The sequence below is a fragment of the Dasypus novemcinctus genome, chromosome 11, assembly GCF_030445035.2.
Source record: "Dasypus novemcinctus isolate mDasNov1 chromosome 11, mDasNov1.1.hap2, whole genome shotgun sequence".
In the NCBI taxonomy this organism is placed as follows: Eukaryota; Metazoa; Chordata; class Mammalia; order Cingulata; family Dasypodidae; genus Dasypus; species Dasypus novemcinctus.
In genome coordinates this window covers 74,326,821-74,349,665 of record NC_080683.1, presented here as the reverse complement: position 1 = coordinate 74,349,665, position 22,845 = coordinate 74,326,821, and the positions used below count along the sequence as shown (strand labels likewise).

General features: G+C 39.5%; 1 protein-coding gene across 3 annotated transcripts in view; it reads left to right on the top strand.

The window, feature by feature from the left end:
* Positions 1-10,723: 10,723 nt before the first annotated feature.
* The window catches only part of USP45 (ubiquitin specific peptidase 45), a 131,549-nt gene continuing 119,427 nt past the window's right edge, over positions 10,724-22,845 (top strand). For all 3 annotated transcript variants that reach the window (XM_071218607.1, XM_058307185.2, XM_058307186.2), the window contains exons 1-2: positions 10,724-10,812; positions 17,375-17,484. In XM_071218607.1, the coding sequence (XP_071074708.1) occupies positions 17,385-17,484 (100 nt within the window). In that variant the 5' untranslated portion in view covers positions 10,724-10,812; positions 17,375-17,384. The remainder of the gene's footprint in view (positions 10,813-17,374; positions 17,485-22,845) is intronic.

Genomic DNA, 22,845 nt, shown 5'->3' with positions numbered 1-22,845 from the left:
CCCTGCGTGGCACAGCACTCCTTGGGCACATCAGCACTGCACATGGGCCAGCTCCACATGGGTGAAGGAGGCCTGGGGTTTGAACCGCGGACCTCCCATGTGGTAGACGGACGCCCTATCCACTGGGCCAAGTCCGCCTCCTGATACTTTTTTGTAGTCTCCATTTCTCTGATAATTTTTCATTTTGCCATCTCTAGTTATCTAATATAATAATCAGTTTTTAAAATTTATTTATTGTTTTATTTATTTTCTAGGATGTACCAGGGATTGAAACCTAGACCTTATACATGGGAGGCAGGCACTAAAACCACTGGAGCTACATCCACTCCTAACCACAGTTATTTTAAAGTCAGTGTCTGAAAATCTTGATATGTAGATCTGCTGTGGATCTGTCTCCATTGTCTTTTTTTTACCTATTTACTTTTACTAACTCCTGCTCTAGCCAGTTAATGGTATCTTTCTTCAGAGAGTGTTAACTTCTGGTAGTCTCTTAAGGTAGCAGGAAGATGACCTTAATTCATATAGGGATTTATTTGATGCAAAGCTGATTCTAAGGTTTTGTGAGAACTGGTCAATATCTGGTTCCTAAATATACTCCTAGGATATAGCCTTTCAGGGGTTCCAACTAAAAGCCAGCGTGTTTACCCAGGCTCCTCTCTCTTAATGGGCCTGGTACTTCAATATTGGGTTTATCGTCTATACTTCCCTTCTTCCTGAGATGATGGCTTTTCCAGCCTTCACTATCTTAGTAATTTTTTGATGTCTTTAAGCAGATTTTGTATGTGTGTATGTGTGTTACAGCTTTTCTAGTTGTTCCTATAGGGAATTTCATCTCGATTAGTTAGACTTCTTAACCATTAGCAGAAACATAAGTTCAAGGTGATCACGTCATATCCTTAACTTAGATTTTCCAATGGCGTTCCATCTCATTTAGGACAGATTAAAGCCTTATAGTTACTTGCTAGGCCTTACATGATTTCAGTGACACTAAAAACAAATGGGCCTGAGGAGGCACAGACTGAAAAAAGCATGGGTATATTTTGCCACTCATGCATAAGAACACTAAGTGTAGGACGTACCATAAGTCATTTCCATTTAAACATTTTTTTCTCTTGCAATTATTTTTTAAATGAGGTATAATTACTTATAGAAAATACAGTTTTAAGTGTTCATTCTCTTCAGTGGGTTTTCAGAAAATTATATACCTGTGTACCAACAGCTTGGTCATGGTATGTAGTACATTTCCACCACCCTAGAAATTTCCCTCTTTGCCTTTCCCCATTAATCTTCCTTCTTCCACACAAGCAAACCACTGTTCTGAGCTATCTCCAGAGATATTAGTTACAATTATATCACTGCCATGCTGGTCACAACACTGCCATAAATCTCTGAGTGTTGTTAAAGTATATTCAGTGTTCAGATTTCTCCTATTTCTCTTGGGTTCTTGATATTTTAACATCTGCGCGTTAATCCACTGGTTTAGCTTTGATGAATAGAAGCTATAGGTATACAAATGGTCACTTATTATTATTTTTTTGAGGTACCAGGGATTAAACCCAGGACCTCATACATGGGAAGCAGGCACTCAACTGAGCTACAGCCACTACCCACACATTATTATTAAGTAACACAAGCAACCTGGTCTTTTAAAATGCTATTGAACTACACCAAATGACATAAAAGTTAATTCCTAGAATTTCAACCCTTATATTTCCATGGCGAATCACATACATTATCTTTTTTTTCTTTTTTTTTTCCCCCATCTCTTCCCCTCCCTTCCCTTCCCTCTCCCTGCTGTTTTTGCTGTCTGTGTCCATTTGCTGTGTGATTGTCTGTATTTCTGTTTGTGTCTTCTTGTCTTTCTCTTCTAGGTTTCACTGGGATTCGATCCTGGGGACCTCTGATGTAGAGAGAGGTTTCCTGTCACTGTGCCACCTCAGTTCCTGGAGTCTGCTCTACTTCACCTTGACTCTCCCCTTCGTCTCTCTTTTGTTACGTCGTCACCTTGCTGCATGACTCACTTGCGCAGGCACTGGCTCACTGCACAGGCACTTGGCTCACCATGTGGGCACTGGCCCACCACGCAGGCACTCATGTGGGCACTTGGCTAACCACATGGGCACTCGGCTTGCCATGTGGGCACTGGCTTGCCACATAGGCACGCTTTCTCTTCTTTTTTCACCAGGAGGCCCCAGGGATAGAACTGGGCCCGCCCATATGTAGGTGGAGGCCTTATCACTTGAGCCACTTTAGCCTCCCACAATATCTTAATCCACAAAATCCTTTGGATTTAGGCAGAGGAAAGTATTTTTCTCAAAGATAAGTGAAATATTCAACAAGCAATTGACTTATATAAAAACCTCGTACCATTAATTGGCTGCACCAGGATTAGATTTTTTATTCTTTTGCTCACTCCATGACTCTAGGCTGCATGTACAGGAGGAAAAAGCCAAGTTGTATTCCAAAATTCAATTTCCTTGTTTCTTCTCTGAAAATTCATAGGTTGCCCATTCTTTCCATCCTCCAGCATAGTGTCGAGCACTGAAAGCAAACATCAAATACTCCTGTCAATTTTTTTTCTCCTGCTTTATAACACAAAGTTGATTTAGAGGTAAATAAGGCAATGGCTATTCACCATCCTATTTAGGCTTTAAGCCTACTGAACAGATTGTGTTGCTTTTGAGTAAGATGAAAAGATAGAGGGTCTGAGTCTCACTATTACGCCATTACTAACAGTAATTATAAGAAATTCTTAAATCAACTAATAAAATTAAATACATAAGACACACTGCAATATACATTCTTGAATCCATTTTTATACTTTATCTACATACCTGTCAAAGCCCAAAGATAGTGCTGTGTCCAAAGCCTTCTTACTTCTCACTCCAGCTAAACATGAAAATACTAGACTGTCAGATTTGGATGGTTTTACTTTATTGTACTTTTCTTTGAAGTCTCTCGGGTTCATCTGTAGAGCTTGATTTATTTCATCCACTGGAAGAAAATGTTAATTTCATTAAAATTTTAAAAACTAAATAATTGAACTAACATCTATATCAGCTGAAGATATATGTCACTTACGTGGTATATTGATTGACCCGGGGATTTTTCCATACTCTAGGATTTCCCATCTTTCTCTAACATCAATTAACATAACATTTTTGGAATTCATCAGGTTTTTAAGTTCCTTATAAGTCACATCTTTAGAAACAGCAGGACAATAATTATGGCAACTTCCCTTTAGTGACCTAAAACCTGGAAAAGAATAAAACAATTTAGGTACCCTCAAAATGATATCTCTTTTAATAGCTGGAAAATGTAGGTTAAAGGAATACCTCCCCGCCCCCCCAGGTCCAATCAGCTAACTATAATTTTTAAATTTAATAAACTACATCATCTATGTTTTTATTTTACACATAATCTGTTCTGCATGCTTGACACTAGCCTTGTGCTGGTTCCATATTCAACTCTCTCCAAGACCCTTAATTGAAGGGAGCTTGTGCATGCCCATTTTGGTAACTGAATGTGATGTATAAACCCTACTCTAACTTGAGTTACGATATTAGTAAAATTTTAATTTCATTTTTTCTTTCAAGCAAAGATAATAAGCCATATGTTAGATGTGGGAACCTTACCTTTTAAATGACACTTGTGTTTAATGGCACTGTTTACCTCTTAAATAACTAGTAATGTAGTATTGAATTATGAGCCATAAAGTAAAATAAACCCATGGGTCCATACTGACATAAGGAATAAATAAATAAGTGGGAGAGAGGGACCATCTTCCTTACATCAGAATTCCAATTAATAAGTGTAGAAGGAATTAGGGAAATAGAAAATAATCATTAGGCAAACACTCCAGTAATGATTGTTCCATGCAAGATACATTATTAAGAACTGCTAGATTTAGAGTAACAGGATAGTATTTCCCCAAAAGAAACAGAGGAGCAGGTGTAGCTCAGTGGTTGAGCACCTGCTTCCCATGTACAAGGTTCTGGTTCAATCCCCAGTACCTCTAAAAGAAATATTTATACATATATATTTAAATAAAAGTTAATTACAAAGAAATTTGAAAGTGCTTAAAAATATTAAGTATGAAGTGAAATGTTAGTATAGAACTGGCATGGGAAAAGACATGACTTAAAGGTCCAAATCCAGATATAGACCCACAATACAGATTATATGATAATTCAGTAACGAGTAACAATGATATTTCAAAACAGGCATGTACAACCTCTCCTCATTTAAGGCCTTGGAGAGAGCTGAATACGGAGCCAGCACAAGACTAGTGTCACATGAATTCCTTGTTTATACATTTTGACCATTTTTCTACTGGGATATTTTTTTCCCTTTTCCTACTTATTTGTATGAATTCTATTTTTAAAATATTAATCTTTTTTGTGTTTCGAATATTTTCTTCCTGTCTGCCACTTGTCTTCTAACTGTTCATTGTCCTTTTTTCATATATAAATTTAGCATCTTTATGAGGTCAAACCTATATGGCTTCTGAATTTTGTGTCATGTTTAAAATGGCCTTCCTGTCCCAGATTTAAATTATTCACTCATGTTTTCTATTAGTAATTGAAGGTAATAGTTCTTAGATGCAAATTTGGAATTTATTTAAATGTTAGGAATGAAGTAACAGCCTGCTTATTGGTTTCTCCTAATGGCTATCTAGTTGCCCTGAGTAATTTATTGAATAAAATATTTCCTTATTCACTTGAAATAGTTTATGCTACATATATATTTTTTTATTTTTATATGTACATTTATTTATGTATACTCAGAAAAGTATTTAGAAGGATGTGTACCAAATCATTTCTGGGGAGGAGAGTGGAATGGGGAAGATGTATATAGAGGAGGACTTATGCTTTGCTTTGTTGTTTGCTTTTTTAAATATAAAGAGAATGTAGTCATATATTATTAGTATAATTTTTTAAATGAAAAAAGGTACCTTTTTTCTAAGGCTTTCTCTGACTCAGATGGAGTCAGTTATTAATTCCATTGCAATCTAGCCCGACTGGACTGTGTGGTAATTGTTTACTTGTGTCTGTCCGTCTCAGAAATAGTGTACTTCCTGAGCTGCACAGGCTGTGTGCCCTCCTCCCCATGCCCCCGGTAAGTGTCGTGGCAGGTTAGATGCTTAATAAATGGTTGTTGAATAAATATAAAACGAGAGGACAAGGAATTTGCAAAGAAAAGCATATCTTAATCACAGGGGATGTAGCAACAGGGAAAATGGAATTAGCAGGGTGGGAGTGGGGAAGTGTGGGTGATACGGGGAAGCTGTGCCCTGCTCGCTGTAGCTGCAACCGCAAATAAAAGTTGATGCTGAAGGAGAGAAAGCACGTAAAGCAGAGAAGACCCTGGAGGCCAGAATTTCTGAGTTTTAGGCGCAACGCCTCCACTAACCACCTACACTTCTCTGGCTTGTTTCCTCATCTGTAAAATTAGGAGTGATACATTATAGCCCTAACATGTCACGATTCTAGGTGCCATCAAGCGATAAGCACCGCTGTCCAGAGGGCTCGCCATTTGGTCTCCGGGGCAGGGGACTGGTCAGCTCCTGTGCCCCCCACTGACCTTCATTGCTCAATCAAGCATCAACACCTTTCAAACGCCTTCCCACAGAGCTCGCGGAAGAAATGTTTACCCGCCTCCCGGCGAAAAGCCACCATAGCCCCGGTAGCAACAAGAACTTCAGGTGGGGGCTACGTCCCCACGTGCCAAGAGCAATGGCTCTGACTTTTAAGTGGAAGTCTGAAGAAACAAGCAGTCCCACCAATGACCTCTCTTTCCTGGGGCCCCTTCTCCAGGGACCACCGAGCTCACCCCAGGACGCAGGCTCCGCGAATCCGAGGACTGCGCTGCGCGTACTCCAGAACAGCAGCCAGGAGAGCATCATGACCTGCTTGCGCTCACGTAGCTGCTCGCCGCTTCCACTACTTCCTCCTCTTCCTGCTCTTCCTCCTCTTCCTCCTCCAGCTGGCCAGCGCGCCCCGCCGCACTCTCGAGCGCCCTCCTGCCAAGCGCCGGCCAAACCTAGTAGTGCTTCCAGGAGTAATCGCTGCCCGGAAGGTGCTCTGCTTTAAAGCAAACTCCTTTGGAAGAAACCAACGGTTTCAATTTTATTTGTTTTTGACTTTTTTTTGAGAGAGAGAGATATAAGTTTAAAGGTGGAAAGTAGAAAACATGCCAGACAACATTTAAAGATTTAAAATAAATATCTTTCCCAATTTAATTTTTTTACAAAAGGATTTTCATACATTGTATTAGTTTAAAGCAAACTGCATAGGCTCTTCTCTAGGAATCGTTCTTAACTACAGTAGCTGATTGAACTGATATTCAGTTTTAAAATAATTTCACACTGGCATCTTTTCTTCATGACTTGATAAGTTTGAAGACAGCTTTGTCTGTATTCCAACTACTTTATAAATAAAGCGTGTCCTATTGCTACTGTAGCAAAGACCACAACTTAATGGCTTAACACAACACTAAATTTATCATCTACAGGTCAGTAGGTCAGAAGTCTCACTGGACCAAAATCAAGGCATCAGCAGGGCTATGTTCCTTCTGGAAACCACATTCCTTGGCTCTTGGTTCCTTTGCCTCATCTTCAAAGCCGGGGGCCTACCATCTCAAACCTCTCTCCTACTCGGATCCCTGCTTCTGTTGTCACATCTCCTTCTCTGCCTCTCTCTCTTGGACGCTTGGGATTACAGGGGGCCAACCTGTATCTTAACTCGATCGCATCTGCAAAATTCCTTTTGCCATGTGTATTAGGATTCTTCAGAGAAAGAGAACTGACGGACTTGATAGGTAGATGATAGATATAAATGTAAATATATAAAAATTATGAAATTTATTATAGGAGTTGGCTCACACAACCATGGGGATTGAAACGTCTGAATTCTGAACGGCAGGCTGTAACCTGTGAACTGTGATGAATGTTTCCGGGAATTTCCTGGGAGAATCTGGCTGCCTACAGTAGAGATTGAAATTCTTTCTGACTGCTGAAATATGGCTTCAACTGACTATGACACCACTATCATATAGTTGGTTGTTGATTATAGATGTAATCAGCCATAGATGCAATCAAAAAATGATTTAAATCCATGAAATACCCTCACAGTAACAATCAGGCCAGTGTTTTGACCAAACAGCTGGATGCCGTAACTTAGCCAAGTTGACATGTGACTTAACCATCACATCATGTAAGGTAACATATACACAGGTTCCAGAAATTGGCATGTAGATATTTTGGGAGGACCATTATTCAGCCTATCACGTAAAGTTTTTCAGTACTTTATTTTTAATATATTCTCAACTTGGCACCCAAATATCATGGAAGCTATATTTAACTATGAATTGATTCAACTATTAATTTTAAGTAGAATCATTAAAGTGTACTTCCAAGGAATTTTATTAAGCATACACTTTTAAATTATTCAGTTTTCATTAATTTAATAATTAATAAAATCACTTCAGATTCCTATACCAGTTATATAATTTACAATTATGTTTTTCAAACCTTTTGGAATTTAGCCATTGTCTGTGTAATTTATTTTGTGGATTAACTTTGGACTAATATGTCATCATTACACTGTAGATTTCATGTACCCTGTGTGGCATCCCCCAATCTGTCCTGAATAAACCACAGGTAGTAGGAACATAAGATACACAATGTACTTGACCTTGATGAATCACATTTAATCTGATTTGTGCTTTTGCAAAGAGCATGCATTACTAAAACATTTTTTCAATGTTCGTGACTATTATATGAGAAATAATTTTCTGTAGGATTTTTTTCCCAAAAAGTTGAAAACGTCCTCCTATATTTAGTACAGTGACAAACTTGGTTAATTTGAGTCCTGAGAGCAAAAAATATTGTCAGAAGTGAGGCCTAGTCACCGATTTCAGGGGAAAAGGGTGTGAGTTCTGCCTTCTGGGAGAGTCTTCAGGGCTTAAAGTATGATGAAAGGTAAAGAAAGCACTAGGGCTGAGCTGATATGAATCATTAATTCTCAAACAGCTCATTTTATTTTTTTTTTATCATGAATCATATCCAGGTGAAAGTGGGTTGGAAAGGAGCAGATTTTTAAGAGACCTGGATTTTTTCCCATTTCTTTCTAGACCTACTTCATGCCCCCATATGTTAGACAAACGAAGAATTAGGAAAGATATTGCCTTTCAGGCAACCCTTTTTTCAATATCTGTCAAAAGTTAAAATGAACATCTGTCAACTCAGCAACACCACTGCTAATGATATTTGTGCAAGTAGACAAAGATAAAAGTCTGTGGACAGGGACTGATTAGAAAAAGAAAGTTGGGATAAGGTTACATCCACTCACTAGAGTTCTAAGAAACTATTCAAAAGGAGGCCCACGTGGAAATATGTCTAAGATACACAATCATGTTAAAAAGTCAAGGTGCAGGACAGAATGTAGACTATAATCTAACTTCCGTGTTTTCTTTTAATGAAGGAAATATGATACAAATGTATATCGTCTTTGTACAGATATGCACTTGTATCATATGCATATTGTTTGTACAAAGTTAATTCCTGAAACAATATACACAAGACACGTTGATCAGAGGAGAGGAAAGGAGAAGGGTGGGAAGGAGAAGATGAGGAATTTTCCACTCAGTTATACTATATTAATTTTTTTCCTACCAAGAGCATGTATTTGTTTTATAGTAAAGAGTGTATCTTTAAAAATATATATTTGATAGAAAATTTTAATGATATATCTATACCTATAATTTAGCAAAATATTCCACACAACGGTGATGATAAAATCAAGATATTTGAAAAACTATTTTAAAAATACAGATTTAACTGATCTTAAGTGAATCCATATTTTTATTTGATGTTTTGTCATAATATCTTTGTAATAGCACTAAAATTTGTACTTCCTGGGTACCATTTAAAAGTGATTTCCTACTTTCGAGGAATTCAATGAATAGTGCATTTTACTTTTAATTAGGAGAAAAGATAAATAAATTGAAGAATATCAGAAATAAAAACTTAGTATTTCCCCCAGCTCATTCTAAATTTTGAAATGTAGATTGCAATCTCAGAAGATTTTGTTCATGCTAAGGCTACATCTGTTAGAAATCAAGATTGTTTGTTGTTTGGTCACTTTTAAGGAAAACTGAACTGTTGTATAGTGATAGTAATTCCTAAATTTATTTTTAAGAAGAAAAGACCTAATTTCCATATTTTAATTCAGTCCTTTTTTTTTTTAACTGTAAACAGACATCCACTATATGATATACTAAAAAAGCTCATTTTGCAGTTTAAAAAAAGCTATAATGCAGTTTAATATGTAAATTATTTAGGTCTTCTTAGGTTTACATCTTTTTTTTCCTCTCCACATTCTGCTTCAAGTCCTCTGTTATAAAAAAAAATGGAAACTTTTGATTTATGAAGCAATTTTGACTACAACATTAAACCACAACATGATGTCTTCTTTTGGGGGAATATTTTTTTCCCTAAGGTTATGTACCTCCATATCTAGCACAGGGACTAATGGCATATTTGTAATCAGTCATATTTATTGAATAAATGGTTTCCATGAGTACAATATAAACAAAGAGTAAGCACCTTTGCGAGGTTTTCCACAAGGAAATAATTTGGGAAGACTATCACGTGAGAACTTAATTAAGATTTAAAAATTAAGCCCGAGTTTTTTGGCTTAGTGTTATGACCCAACTCCTTGAAGGGCAGGAGCTGGTGAGGCTGCAAGACCAAAGAACAATTTCAGACGTAAGCTTTATTGGGACTTATGAACAAGAGTCTTTGATGGTGGTCAAAGAATGAATGAAGTTAGCGCTCTGCAAAGAGACGAGAAAATGAGGGGCACTACATAAGGGGTTTCAGAACAAGGAACATTTCTTAGGGTATGAGAACAGAGTTCCTGCTAGGGCCATGTGAAGCTTACACATGGGGGTGTGGTGATGTTTTCACTAAGCTCGTAAGAAGGACTTTACCAAGGATGTTTACCGCTTTAGGAAGATTATAGTTACAACAATATCTGTATTTCTCTCCCCTCTGGGGAGGGTTGTTAACCTTTAACTTATGTCTAGGTCTAGCAGGCAGCTACCTGCTGATGACTTGGGGATGGGGGTGGGGCTGGGTCCCCATACTTAGTATCTTTTGATTTCTAATCAAGGCTCTCACCATAAAGCCACGTTTGTGCCTTGGCTGAAGATTTGTGAAAGATGAGGAGATATCTAGAAATTATCCGTGACCAGTGCTGATGTTTGCAATATTTATCCTCACAAGATATTTTCGAAGCAATTACTTTTACTAAACATTTGCAATGTGTAGACCACTTTATGAGATAATCGGACTTTGAAAATGTGTAAGTATAGGTCAAGAAATTTACTTCTAGTTAGGAAGCGAGAACAAATTTTTCAAAAAAGCAGACTAATATAACGAGCGTCAAATGTGTCTTTAGAGTTAAGAAGAATGTGACAGAGGTGTCCAAGTCACAGGTGGACCTGAGCCGGACTCCGGAAAACCCCGGCTGGGCCCTCCAGCCCAAAATTCCGATTTAATTCGGAAAAAGATCACTGCTATTGCCAAGCGAGCAGGAACCTACGGGCTCAGCGGACGTAGGGAACCCGTGGGGCTCCGAGTCGGCCCCGCCCTCCCCTTCCTCCCCCGCCACCCGAGCGGCGGCCGAACCTGCCCGGACGTGGGCGAGGCCCCGGACGTGGGCGAGGCCCCGCCCCTGCCGGCGCGCGGGGCGGATGCGCAGGCGCAGACTCTCCGGCTTGTGGACGCGGCGGCCCGGATCGGGCGGGGTGAGTCAGGGCGTGGGTGCTGGGGTCGCTGCAGTTTCTTGCTCTTTACTTCGGCGACCCCGGCCTTCTCTGCGTCTTGAGGGGACTGAGGGAGACGCCCCTCCCGGCCCTTCGTCTTTCCGATTCCTGGGGTGCGGGGCGGTCCCCTAGGGCCACGTGAGCTCGGCCGCGCGGGGGCGGCAGCGGCGCGAGGAGCCGGGGGCCGCCGAGGAGGGTCCCCAGTCCCCTCCTCACGCGGCCCGAGGCGCGTGGCGGCCCGACAGCCTCCGTCCTCCCGCCCTCGCTCTCTCTTCGCGCTGTTTTTCTCCCTGAAACTTGTGTTTGGGTCGGTGATCGGAGGAGGCGTTCGTAAGCACGGTGTGCTGGCAGCTTCGCGCACTGTTCGGCGCCCTCGAGTCGGGCGGGCTGCCTGGGTCGGGGACCTCTCCGGGTCACTTAACCTCCCTGTGCCTCGGGCTCTTCGTATGTAAAATGGAAAAATAACACTAGCCTATCTCATGAAGGTGGTTGTATTAAGTGTGTTCACATCTGTGAAGTGCTTAGGACTAAAAGGGATACACAGCAAAATAATGTAAGTGCTGTTAATCTTTTTGAGCCAAGTGTCTAAAAGGAGAATTGATGTGGGTGTTCTCAGCACGAACGAAGTACCCTTCTCCTTCCACCTCCCCTGAAAATTATTGCGCAATAGCAAGAAAAAAAATTAATTTTCTTTTTCAGATTGTGGGCTTTCGTTTACATAGCCCTTTTTTTTTTTTACATCAAAACTTTGTAAACAATTTAGCTGCATATCCTACGTTAGAGAAAAGGCAGATGTTACATAATGATGAAACGGAGAACTGTAAAGTTTGACATTTAGAAAGCCAGGTGAAGAAATTGGCCAGAACATCTTTGTGCAGAAAAGAGTTAACATAGAAAGCTTAAGACTGCGATTCTGAGAATGGCCTGCTGGTAAGGTTGGACGTTGTTCGGCAGGCAGCTGGGATCTTGGATTTTGGGAGTGTTCATATCATGGGAACGATATGGTTTATGTGGAATACCTCCTTTTCTTCTCCAAGTGGAGAATTTTGGTACATGCTGGGCAGAAGGTGCCTCAGTAACCAGCCTGGGATAAATACCCTGGGTCTTGAGTCTTCAAAGGGCTTCCCCGGGCGGAAATGTTGCACACAGGTTGCTGCGTTTTCCTGGCGGGGGGCAGTGTGCGCTCTGTGTGGCCACTCATGAGTGGAGAGAATGTAAGGTAGTCTGCACATGGATTCCTCCAGACTCTGCTTGTCTCATTTTCTCTTTACCAGCTTGAATATCCTTACTACATTGCTGTAATGTTAGTCCTGCGTACAATTCTATGCTGAGTCCCATAAGACTTTCTAGTGACTCTCTGGAGATCCCCTTACACAATATTGATGATAAAAAAGTATTTGAAGCTCTGGTTGGACCTTTTTTTTGTTTTAGGTACGCAGGCCTGGGATTGAGCCCGGGACCTCTTATGTGGGAAGCAGGTATTCAACTGCTTAAGCCACATCTGCTCTTTGATTGGACTTTAATTTTACTTTTTTTTTTCTCCTTAAAGGGAAATTAGAAATGAACAGGTTTGCTAAATAGGCGGGTTACTGGCCCAAGAGGTTCTTTAGGTTTAGGCATAGTATTATGTCAGAAAAATCACTGGAATTTGACTGTGTACTACCAACTTAAGTTAGAGTCAGTGTTTTTGAAAAAAGGCACAGGTCTTTTACAGATTACAGTCAAATGCCTGATTCTGGTTATAGTCTGCCAGCATTATGTGTGTGTTAATATTGTCTTTGTCAAGAGTTTATTTGTGCCACAAGGGAAAAAATATGACCAGTTTCTCATGGATCATTTTTCCTGGCTTCTATTGGCTATGCATCTCTTTTCAGGACACAAAATTAAAATAGGAGGATAGTAAAAGGTGAAAGATTTTGTAATTTAATGGAAGTACTTGTAACATTGATATAAAGACAGTGGTCACCAGAAATTCTAAGGGAAGAGAGAGAGAATAGATGTAACATGGGGCATTTTTGGGACATTGAAACTATTCTGCATGATATTGCAAGGACAGCTGCAAGCTGTTACACATTTGTCAAAACATACAAGATTGTTCGGTGCAAAGCATAAACCATAATGTAAAACTATAGTTCATGATTAATAGCAGTGCTTCAGTATATGTTTTTTAATTGTAACAAATGTACCATATTAATGAAAGTTGTTGGTATGGGGGTATTTGGGAATCTCCTATATTTTTGATGTAACATTTATGTAATCTAAAGCTCCTTTAAAAATAAAGGAAAAAAAATAAGGGGATGGGATAAGTAAGTGTAAAGTCACCTGAAGTAGGCACTGAAGAGTTTCTGGTCCTATTATTGTGATCCTTTTTCTTCCCTCTTTGTTGAGTTACTTACATTTAAGTACACACTATTTCAAAAGTTTATTTTGTGCAGGGCATTCTTCTAGGTATTTTCAGGAAAATAAGATGAAGAAAATATAATTCTTTTGAAAGAATATAGTTTACCAAGACATGGCAGGAATAACTAACATAAGGCAGAATTAAGGGCCACTAAAGAGGTGTAAATGATATTTCAGAAAAGCTAGAAATATTTGGGGCAGGGAGAGGGAGAGAGAATGATCAGAGGAGACTTTTGGAGGGGAAAGCTTTTGAAGGTGAGTTGAATTTAAGTAAGCCAGGTCCAAGAACTAGGTCCCCTTGGAACATGGCATTGTCCTGCTCCTTTTTCTTTTCTCAGCGTGAAGTTTTAGAAGTCATGAAGAAAAGCACTGAGGTAGCCGTTCTTTGTTGGAGCTTTTCATTTATGTATAGATCTGAAGCCATTTCTAAACACTGTGGAATATAATCAGTTTAACTGAAAAACAAAGGTGAAATTGGCGGGTAAGGCTTTTTTTTGTGATGAGTAGCTTGGTTATTGCTTAGAAGGTGGTTGGGGTGGAGGGTGAGCTGGGAGGGCAGGCACTGCTGAGTGGAACCCTGGGACGTTATGTTGGGAATTGGAGGTGGTATAGAGAAAACAGGATGCAGTAATGCATTGTAGCTGTGGATTGTCAGATGTGGCAATTTCAGTAATGTGGGAACTCGAAAATAAGGCTGAAGAGTAGCTAAAACAGATTATCCCTCAAAGCATAGCTGCAGTTTTCATATAATATTCAAAATTCATAAACATAAAGAGCCTGCTTTCCTCCAAATCCTGCTATTCTCTGGGAACATTATGGGGGTAGGAAAGGATAGACATGGTCTCTGTCCTTGGGAATTTTTAGGGTGGTATAGAGGCCAGACACTAATAATAATAATAATAATAATAAAGCCTCACAAATCTCACAAATAATTAGACAGAAAATCTTCACAATATCAGTTCACTGTAGAGAAATCACTGGAAGAGGCCAGAGTGGAAATGGGAAGTCCCGTTGGGAAGCCATTTGTTCAAGCAAGAGAAAAATTGATCACTTGTATTTGGGGTGGTAGAGTGAAGATGAAGAGACATGGATGGATTTGACAGATATTTAGGACTGAAAAGAGAGAGAACCTAAGATTGGTTGGCTGTAGGGGCGGTGACGGAGTCGGGGAAGGGTGTCAAGGATTATTCTGAGGTTTCTGGCAAGCAGCATTGGAATCAGAGCACTGGGAGAGGGGTTGACCTTGAGTGGGGAAAGATGGTAGTTCTCTTTTATATTAGGAGGGAAAGGGAAAGGTAGGTTTAGAAGGAGAGTGATTTGTAAGTGTGGAGATAGAAAGATCAGCTTTCCCATCTACTTATGTCTCTCTTCCCTTAGAAAAGTAGAAGGCTGTATAATTTTCTGAAGTGAGTGGGGAGGTGAAGGAATTGGAGGTTTAAGGAAAGTGCAAAAGGTTTGATATGGCTGTTGTAGATATAGGTAAGTTGACCAGAGAGGTGTAGTAGAAAATGGGAACTCTTAGCCCATTTGAGGTTATGTTGAATTTAATGGACCCAGTATACTTTAAAACTTTTCTTAAGCATGTTTGGATGCAGGCATGGAGAAAGTGGCTAATTGGGTTCATCTAGGGGTGGAATTCTTCTAGGTGGGTGATGTGGTAATCATTAAGAATGTGCACAGTAACAAAAGTTTTACAATAATGTAAGGTATTGGTGGTGGGGTGATGTATAGGAGCCCTGTATGATGATATGCACATTTGTTTTGTAAGTTCACAACTTTTACTATACAATTATTGTTTTATGTATGTTCATGTAAGATTGACATACTTCAATAAAACTTTTTAAAAAATGTGCACACATATTTTGATTGTCCTCTTTCCTGGTACATAGTAAGGTTACACTCTTCACAGTCTGTCTGCCCCCACATCTATCTGAAGTTAAATATGGCCATATGACTTGCTTTGGCCTGTAAAATATGGACACGACGTGTGTCACTTTTGAGTGAAACTTTAAGAACAAGTAATCCATTCACCACTTCCCCTTCTCCCTGCCCTGCTGCAGTGATTATGGAAGCCATGTTGATCTGCAGCCTCTTGTTAACCTGGGCACTGGAGTCGAATAGAAGTGGTTGACCAGGCAAGCTGAAAGAACTAGAACTTGTGGTCAGAGAACTGGAATGCTTGAATTAGTGATCTAGCAAAGTGGAACTGTAGGGCTAAGTGGGTGAGAAGTGTTGGAGGAAGAAGGTAGTTAGAGATGAGGAGAGCTAGAACTCAGAGACCTTGCACATCTCTGTAGTTCCAGAAGGCACTCAATTATTGCAACGCAGTTCAACAGTGATGATCCTCTGACTTAAGGCAGTAGCTCTTAAAATGGTCAACTCCAGAGCTCCCTTATGTGGAACGTGGAATGACTAAATAGGGATTCAGAATTTAGTAGTGAAAGGTCTTCTATCTGGATCATTAAAAAATGAGCACAAATACCCCATGAAAACTATAAAATACCTTAGCCATAATATATGTTAGAATTTAGGCTCAACTATTCTAACAGGGACTCCAACGTATAGTGACTTAAAAAATGCTTGACTTCTGTCTAAAATCTTAACTTCAAGGTTTTAGGAAATTTAAGAGATAAAGTTAAAAAGCACCATGAAGATACAGGCAAATCCAGTGTGGTACATTAGACAACTTTGCTATTCAAAATGTGCTGTTTGGATCTCCAGCAATGGTGTCACATTAGGAGCTTGTTAGACAGAATCTCAGGTCCTATGCCAGGCTTGTTGAATCAGAATCCACATCGTAACAAGATTCCCAGGTGATACATGTGCACTGGCCTCATCTCTTTAAACAGCCAGTGTCATAAAGTGTGAATCTTGGTTGGATCCTGATTCTAAAAAACAAGCCATAAAAGACACTTTGCTTCTCGTTTGAGGAAATAAGAATATGATGTGATATGAGATGAGTTTAGGAAATTATTGCTAATTTTCTTAGATGCGATGATGTGGTAAGTAGGAGAATATTCTCATTCTTAAGGCATACATACTGAAGTATTTAGTGGTGAAGGATCATGATCTCAGCAACTTTAAAGTAGTTCAGGAAAAAAAGGAAAAGTATACACGTGCACATATGCATATGTATATTATGCCTATTCACCCATCAATATAGACAAATATGGCAAAATGTTAATAGACTAGAATCTAGATAGTATATGGGTGTTCATTGTGCTGTCCTTTTAACTTCTGTGGATATTTGACCTTTTTCATAATATAAAATTTGGGGAAAACCCCCCCAATAGTGCAGTAGGTTAATCAAGATAGAAATGTATTTCTCTAAGTTGTGCAGAGGGAAGTAGTACAACACAGGTAGGGTGGCCCTACTGTGAGTGCACGCAGCTTCCATACCTAGTCCAGTGTGGTCTTCCTGCTGCTAATGTCTCCTAGCTGGTAGGATGGGCCAGAAGGCAAGGGGAGTGCAAGACCCAGAAGCAGCACTTACCAAATCCGCCCATTCCGAGGACCAAAACTTTCGTTTTTTCATTCACCTGGACTCCATAAATCTACAGGATGGTTGGCAAAATCAAAGGGATGTACCGTTTATATATTGGTTTAATTAAGATTTCTTTTTTTAAAGATTTATTTATTTATTTAATTTCCCCCCTCCCCTGGTTGTCTGTTCTTGGTGTCTATTTGCTGCATCTTGTTTCTTTGTCCGCTTCTGTTGTCGTCAGCGGCGCGGGAAGTGTGGGCGGCGCCATTCCTGGGCAGGCTGCTCTTTCTTTTTCACGCTGGGCGGCTTTTCCTCACGGGCGCACTCCTTGCGCGTGGGGCTCCCCCATGCGGGGGACACCCTTGCGTGGCACGGCACTCCTTGCGCGCATCAGCACTGCGCATGGCCAGCTCCACACGGGTTAAGGAGGCCCGGGGTTTGAACCGCGGACCTCCCATATGGTAGACGGACGCCCTAACCACTGGGCCAAAGTCCGTTTCCCTAATTAAGATTTCTTTAGTTTCTTTGCTCTTGTTGATTTACTAGATCGATGAAAATTGAAGTCATTTCAATTTTAATATATATTAAGTAAAATATATAAAATTTAATCTTGAAGATTGAAGTATATTCAACACTCCCCCCACCCCCTAATCTTTTCAGTAAATAACAGATGCGGGTGAAAGAGCCATCCAAAGCTGTATCTGAGAAAGTCAAAAGAAGTAAAAGGACTCCGATACCTCATGATGAAGACTCTTCAGATGATATTCCTGGTAAATTGTGATATTTATCATCCCAAATAGTATTGGGAAAAAGAACAATATATGTTTTTAAATAATAAATCCACCATAATTTTCACCATTTTTCACATGAACTTTAGAATGAACTTGTCTAGTTCCAAAAAGTCTTACTCGTGTTTTCTTTTCTTTTTTTTAAATTGGGATTTTGTTTAATTTATAAAGTAACTAAGAATTGGCATCTTTGTGATTTTGAGTCTTTGAGATCCATTTGCTCAAATCTTTTCTGTCCCACAAAAGTGGTTAAGATTTTTCTTATGACGTTCTTTCCTATTTCATAAGTTTATTTGTAATTTTTTTTTTTTGTTGCTATAATAACCTGTGAAAACCTAATTGGTTATTGTTTTCAGGCCCAGTACTAGCGTGGGGCAAGCTCTGTGCCTCGGGTACGTTGAAGGAGGCACTCTTCCACGGCTCTGCAGTATAGCCCGATTAACACCTCAGAGCAAGGACCTCAGATTTCACAGCTTAGGCGCCTGGCTTGCTTCACCCTGGTCCAGGCCCTGGCTGTTAGAATATGTGAATGTTATTGATTTCTTTATAGTAATTTTGTACCCAGCTTCCTTATTGAATTCTTGTATTGTTAGAATTATTTTTCATTTGATTTTCTAGGTTTTTCAAATGTATAATAATATATTTGCTAATAATGAAAGCATGTCAGAGAGATAAAGTATATCTCTAATTTCTTATCTAAATGTTTTATGATATGGACATCTTTATTTCATTCCTGTCTTTAATGGTACTAGTTCTAAATTGTCCCCAATATGTGTTCTGGCTTTTTTCTTATTGTCATTGCCTCCTCCTGGTTGTTAAAACCAAGGCTGCAAGCCACCAGAGGTTGCAGATGACCCTTGGGAGCTGCTGGCTTCAGGGCTTGTTTTTCTCTTCAACTTCATATTTTCTTAGATTTTGGCCTCTGAGGATTTTCCTTACTTTCTTGCCAGACACATCCCCATTTAAAAAGATTTTTTAAAAAATTTATTACATTCTATTTTAAGAATCTTTAACTTAGATATTTTATCAGGTTATCTAATCTGCTCTATTGAAGGAAGACTGAGTTATATCTTTAATATTTATTAGTAATGTGGTTTTCTCCAGGGATTCTCATTATTCTGAAATTAACTTTCCTTTGCCTGTCTTTTCAGAGTTATTTTTTCTCAAGTCCTCTTTTATTTCCTTTTCATTTTGCATGCTCTTTTCATTTTTATCCTTTAGTGTGTTTTTACCAGTATCTTTATCACGTTATGCTCTTCAATTTGGCTTTCATTTTTGTGATTGTTTTATGTATTCCTTGTGTGCCTCAGCACTGCGAGTGGGCCAGCTCACTACACAGGTCAGGAGACCCTGGGTTTGAACCCTGGGCCTCCCATATGGTAGGCAGATGCTCTATCAGTTGAGCCAAATCCGCTTCCCGAGAGCTTGATTTTTGAGTTATTTGGTACATGTGAAATTTGCTGTTTCTGCTACTTCTTAAAACAAAATTGAATGTAAGGGAGGTCTGGGAAGAGAAGTAAGAAGTGTTGACTTTATGCCATTTGTAAACCAGAAGTCTTCCTTATAAGTCCTCCTTATAAGGTTTTTATTAATTTTTTTTTTTTTAGGTAATAGGGGCTGGGGATTGAATCCCAGACCTTGTATGTGGGAAGCCTGTGCTCATCCACTGAGCCACATTGGCTTCCCTGAGTTTGTTTTGCTTGTTGTTTTGTTTTTGCTTTTTTTTAAGGAGGTACCGGGAAACAAACCTGGGACCTCCCATGTGGAAGGTGGGTGCTCAACTGCTTGAGCCACATCTGCTCCCTTTTATTAATATTTAAAGTAGAAAATATGGAGATTCTGATTACTGTTTTTAATTTGTATAATGTGAAACAACTGTAGACTTTAATACATTTTACCTTTTGTTCAGGAATCTTTATAAGATCTATTCGTCAGTTGAATATTAGACAATTATATGATTAAACAAATATATAGAAAACTCAGAAACTTACTTATTAACACAGATGGAATTTTTAAAACAATAATCCCCCCACAAAAGATAGTGAATACTACTTAAACATTGATTAGATAGTATAGGGAAACTTAAAACTTTTTAAAAAGTTTGTACTTATGAAAAGTATATATCATTGAAGGCATGTTAGAGCTAATTTTTTAACTTTTTATCTTGAATTTGTTTATCTTTGAATTCATTAACAATTTTGATCTTAAAAGTCTGGTAGAATCAGAAATTTAAAAAATTGTACCCTGGCCAGGTCCCACCTCCACGGAAGATATAGAAGGTGTAGCGAATGATTTTTCCCTTGGAATTGTAAAATAAAAAAACTCCAACAGAGTAGCGATAGTACTAACCATTTTCTTGCTCTTATACTTGCATGTTCATTTATCTGTCTTCCTCTGGAGAGTCTTTTCTTTAAGGGCATGGGCCCTTGTTTTTCAAACATACGACTTCAGAATTACCACTTTCATATCTACTCTTAAAACTTGCTCCTTGTGTAAAACTAAGATTTTAATCATTAATTCAGCTTTACATGTTTTTTGTTGAAATTAATTTTAAATAACTTCTTAGGAATCATGTTTTTAATCTTGATGAGATGGGGCCAATACTTAACTTCTCTCTAGTTCATTAGCAGGTGAAATGGAATGCTTTGCTTTGAGAAAGGGAACTGGAGAGAAATGAAATGTACACACCATCTTCTGTTTCCCTCTTCTAGTTACTCAGTTTCTTCCTCTGTTTGATTTTGATTAGATAGTTGTGGTTTTGGTGTTGGGGATATTTAAGGTGGAGAAATTAAAGTGTTTAGACTGTGGAGAGAAATGGATAAGAAATTGCTTTCTTGGGAGAAGAATATGGCTATTTGAAGAACTAAAACATATTTGCTCAGTTTTGGCCATTTGTCCCTACATAGTGCACACAGGGCTAATCTGTTGTAAAAGAAAATTATGGACCAGGGAAAATCATTTGTTATTTGGGAATATCCATTGAGGAGAATTCAGAGAATTTTTTTTTTGGTGGCAGTATTTGCAACTTTATTTTTATTTTATTTTTTAAAGATTTATTTATTTATTTCTCCCCCCCATCCCCCGTTGTCTGTTCTCTCTGTCTTTTTGCTGCATCTTCTTTGTCCGCTTCTGTTGTTGTCAGTGGCGCAGGAATCTGTGTTTCTTTTTGTTTCGTTATTTTGTTGCGTCATCTCTCCGTGTGTGTGGCACCATTCCTGGGCAGGCTGCACTTTCTTTCATGCTGGGCGGCTCTCCTTACGGGGTGCACTCCTTGTGTGTGGGGCTCCCCTACACCGGGGGCACCACTGTGTGGCACGACACTCCTTGCATGCATCAGCATTGCGCATGGGCCAGCTCCACACGGGTCAAGGAGGCCCGGGGTTTGAACCGCGGACCTCCCATGTGGTAGATGGACGCCCTAACCACTGGGCCAAGTCTGCCGCCAGTATTTGCAACTTTAATAACACATTTTAAAATATACCTTTTGCCTTTCAGTATTATTATAAGTATAATTATTGTAACCACTTCTCCTAATTGAAACTCACAGTGGTATGTATTAACAACAGCATAGTCTACAAAGAAATTTTTTTTTTTTAATTTCTCCCCACCCCTTTGTTGTTTGCATATGCTGTGTCCATTTGTTGTGTGCTGGTCTTCTCTTTCTAGAAGGCACTGGGAGTTGAACCCGGGACTTCCCATGTGGGAGGGTAGCACCCAATCGCCTGAGCCACCTCTGCTCCCTGCTTTTTTTGCGTCTCTCTTTTTGTGTCCTTATTTGTCTCTTGGTTGCGTCACCTCACTGTGTTATCTTGTTGTGTCAACTTGCTGTGGTAGCCTGCCACACCAGCTCGCTGTCTTGCTCGTCTTCTCCAGGAGGCAGTGGAAACTAAACACAGACCTCCCATGTGCTAGGCGGGGCTCAGCCACCCGAGCCACATCTGCTTCCCTACAAAGAATTTTAGTTTAACTATTCAATGAAAATTTCTTTTTTTCTCTTTTTAAATATTTATTTTTTATTTATTTTTCTCCCCCTCCTTGCCCACCCCCCTCCACCCCGTTGTTTGCTCTCTGTGTCCTTTTGCTGTGTGTTCTTCTGTGCCCACTTGTATTCTTGTCAGCAGCACCTGGAATCTGTGTCTTGTTTTGTTGCATTTTGCTGCATCAGCTCTCCGTGTGTGTGGCGCCATTCCTGGACAGGCTGCACATTTTTTGCATTGGGCGGCTCTCCTTATGGGGTATACTCCTTGCGCATGGGGTTCCCCTAAGTGGGGGACACGCCTGCGTATCAGGGCACTCTTGTGCGCATCAGCACTGCACGTGGGCCACCTCACCACATGGGTCAGGAGGCCCTGGGTTTGAACCTTGGACTTCCCATGTGGTAGGCGGATGCCCTATCTGTTGGGCCAAATCCACTTCCCTGCAATGAAAATTTCTAATTATTTTTTTTAACTTTTTAATTGAAATAATTTTAAACTTATCATAAGAGTTTACAAAAATAATACATACCCCATACAGAGAACTCCAACATACCTCCTGTTTTAGTTTCCTAGCTGCTAAAACAAATACCATACAATGGGTTGGTATCCAAAAATAAGTATTTATTGGTTCACAGTTTCAGAGGATACAAGGCTTGTTTCATCTCAGAGTCTCTATCTTCTGGTTGCCCGGCAATCTTTGGGGTTCCTTGGCTTTTCCGTCACATGGCAGTGCACAGAGTGCTGGTGTCTCCTTTCTCTTCTGGGTTCCTTTAACATCTAGGTTCTGGCTGCTTCCAGTGGCTTCTCTCCTTACTTTCATTCTGCTGAGAAAGGACTCTACTAATCCAGAGTAAATCATAACATGATAGTTAGGCCACACCTTAACTGAAGTAACATTTGAGAGATCCTATTTACAATGGGTCCTCATCCATCAGAATCTGGACCAAGACCAAGACCAAAAACATGGGGTACACAATTCAGTCCACCATTCCTAAAAATAAACCAATTTTAACATTTTACCACATTTGCCATATTATTCTATCTATCTATCTGTCTATCTATCTATCCATCCATCCATCTATTGTTTTCTGAACGTTTGAGAGTAGGAGGTATGCTTCATGCTCCTTGAACACTTAATACTTCATCTACATTTCCTAAGAATAAGGATATTCTCTTATTTAACCACTTCTAAATACAGTAATCAAGTTCAAGAAATTTAACATTGTTATAAAACTTATAGTCAATATTCCAAGTTTTTCATATGTCCCAAAAATGTTTTTTTTGGTTCTTTCCCCTCCAATATTAGATCTCATCCAGGATCATTTAATGCATTTAATTGTTGTCTCTTTAGTTGCTTTTTTTTTTT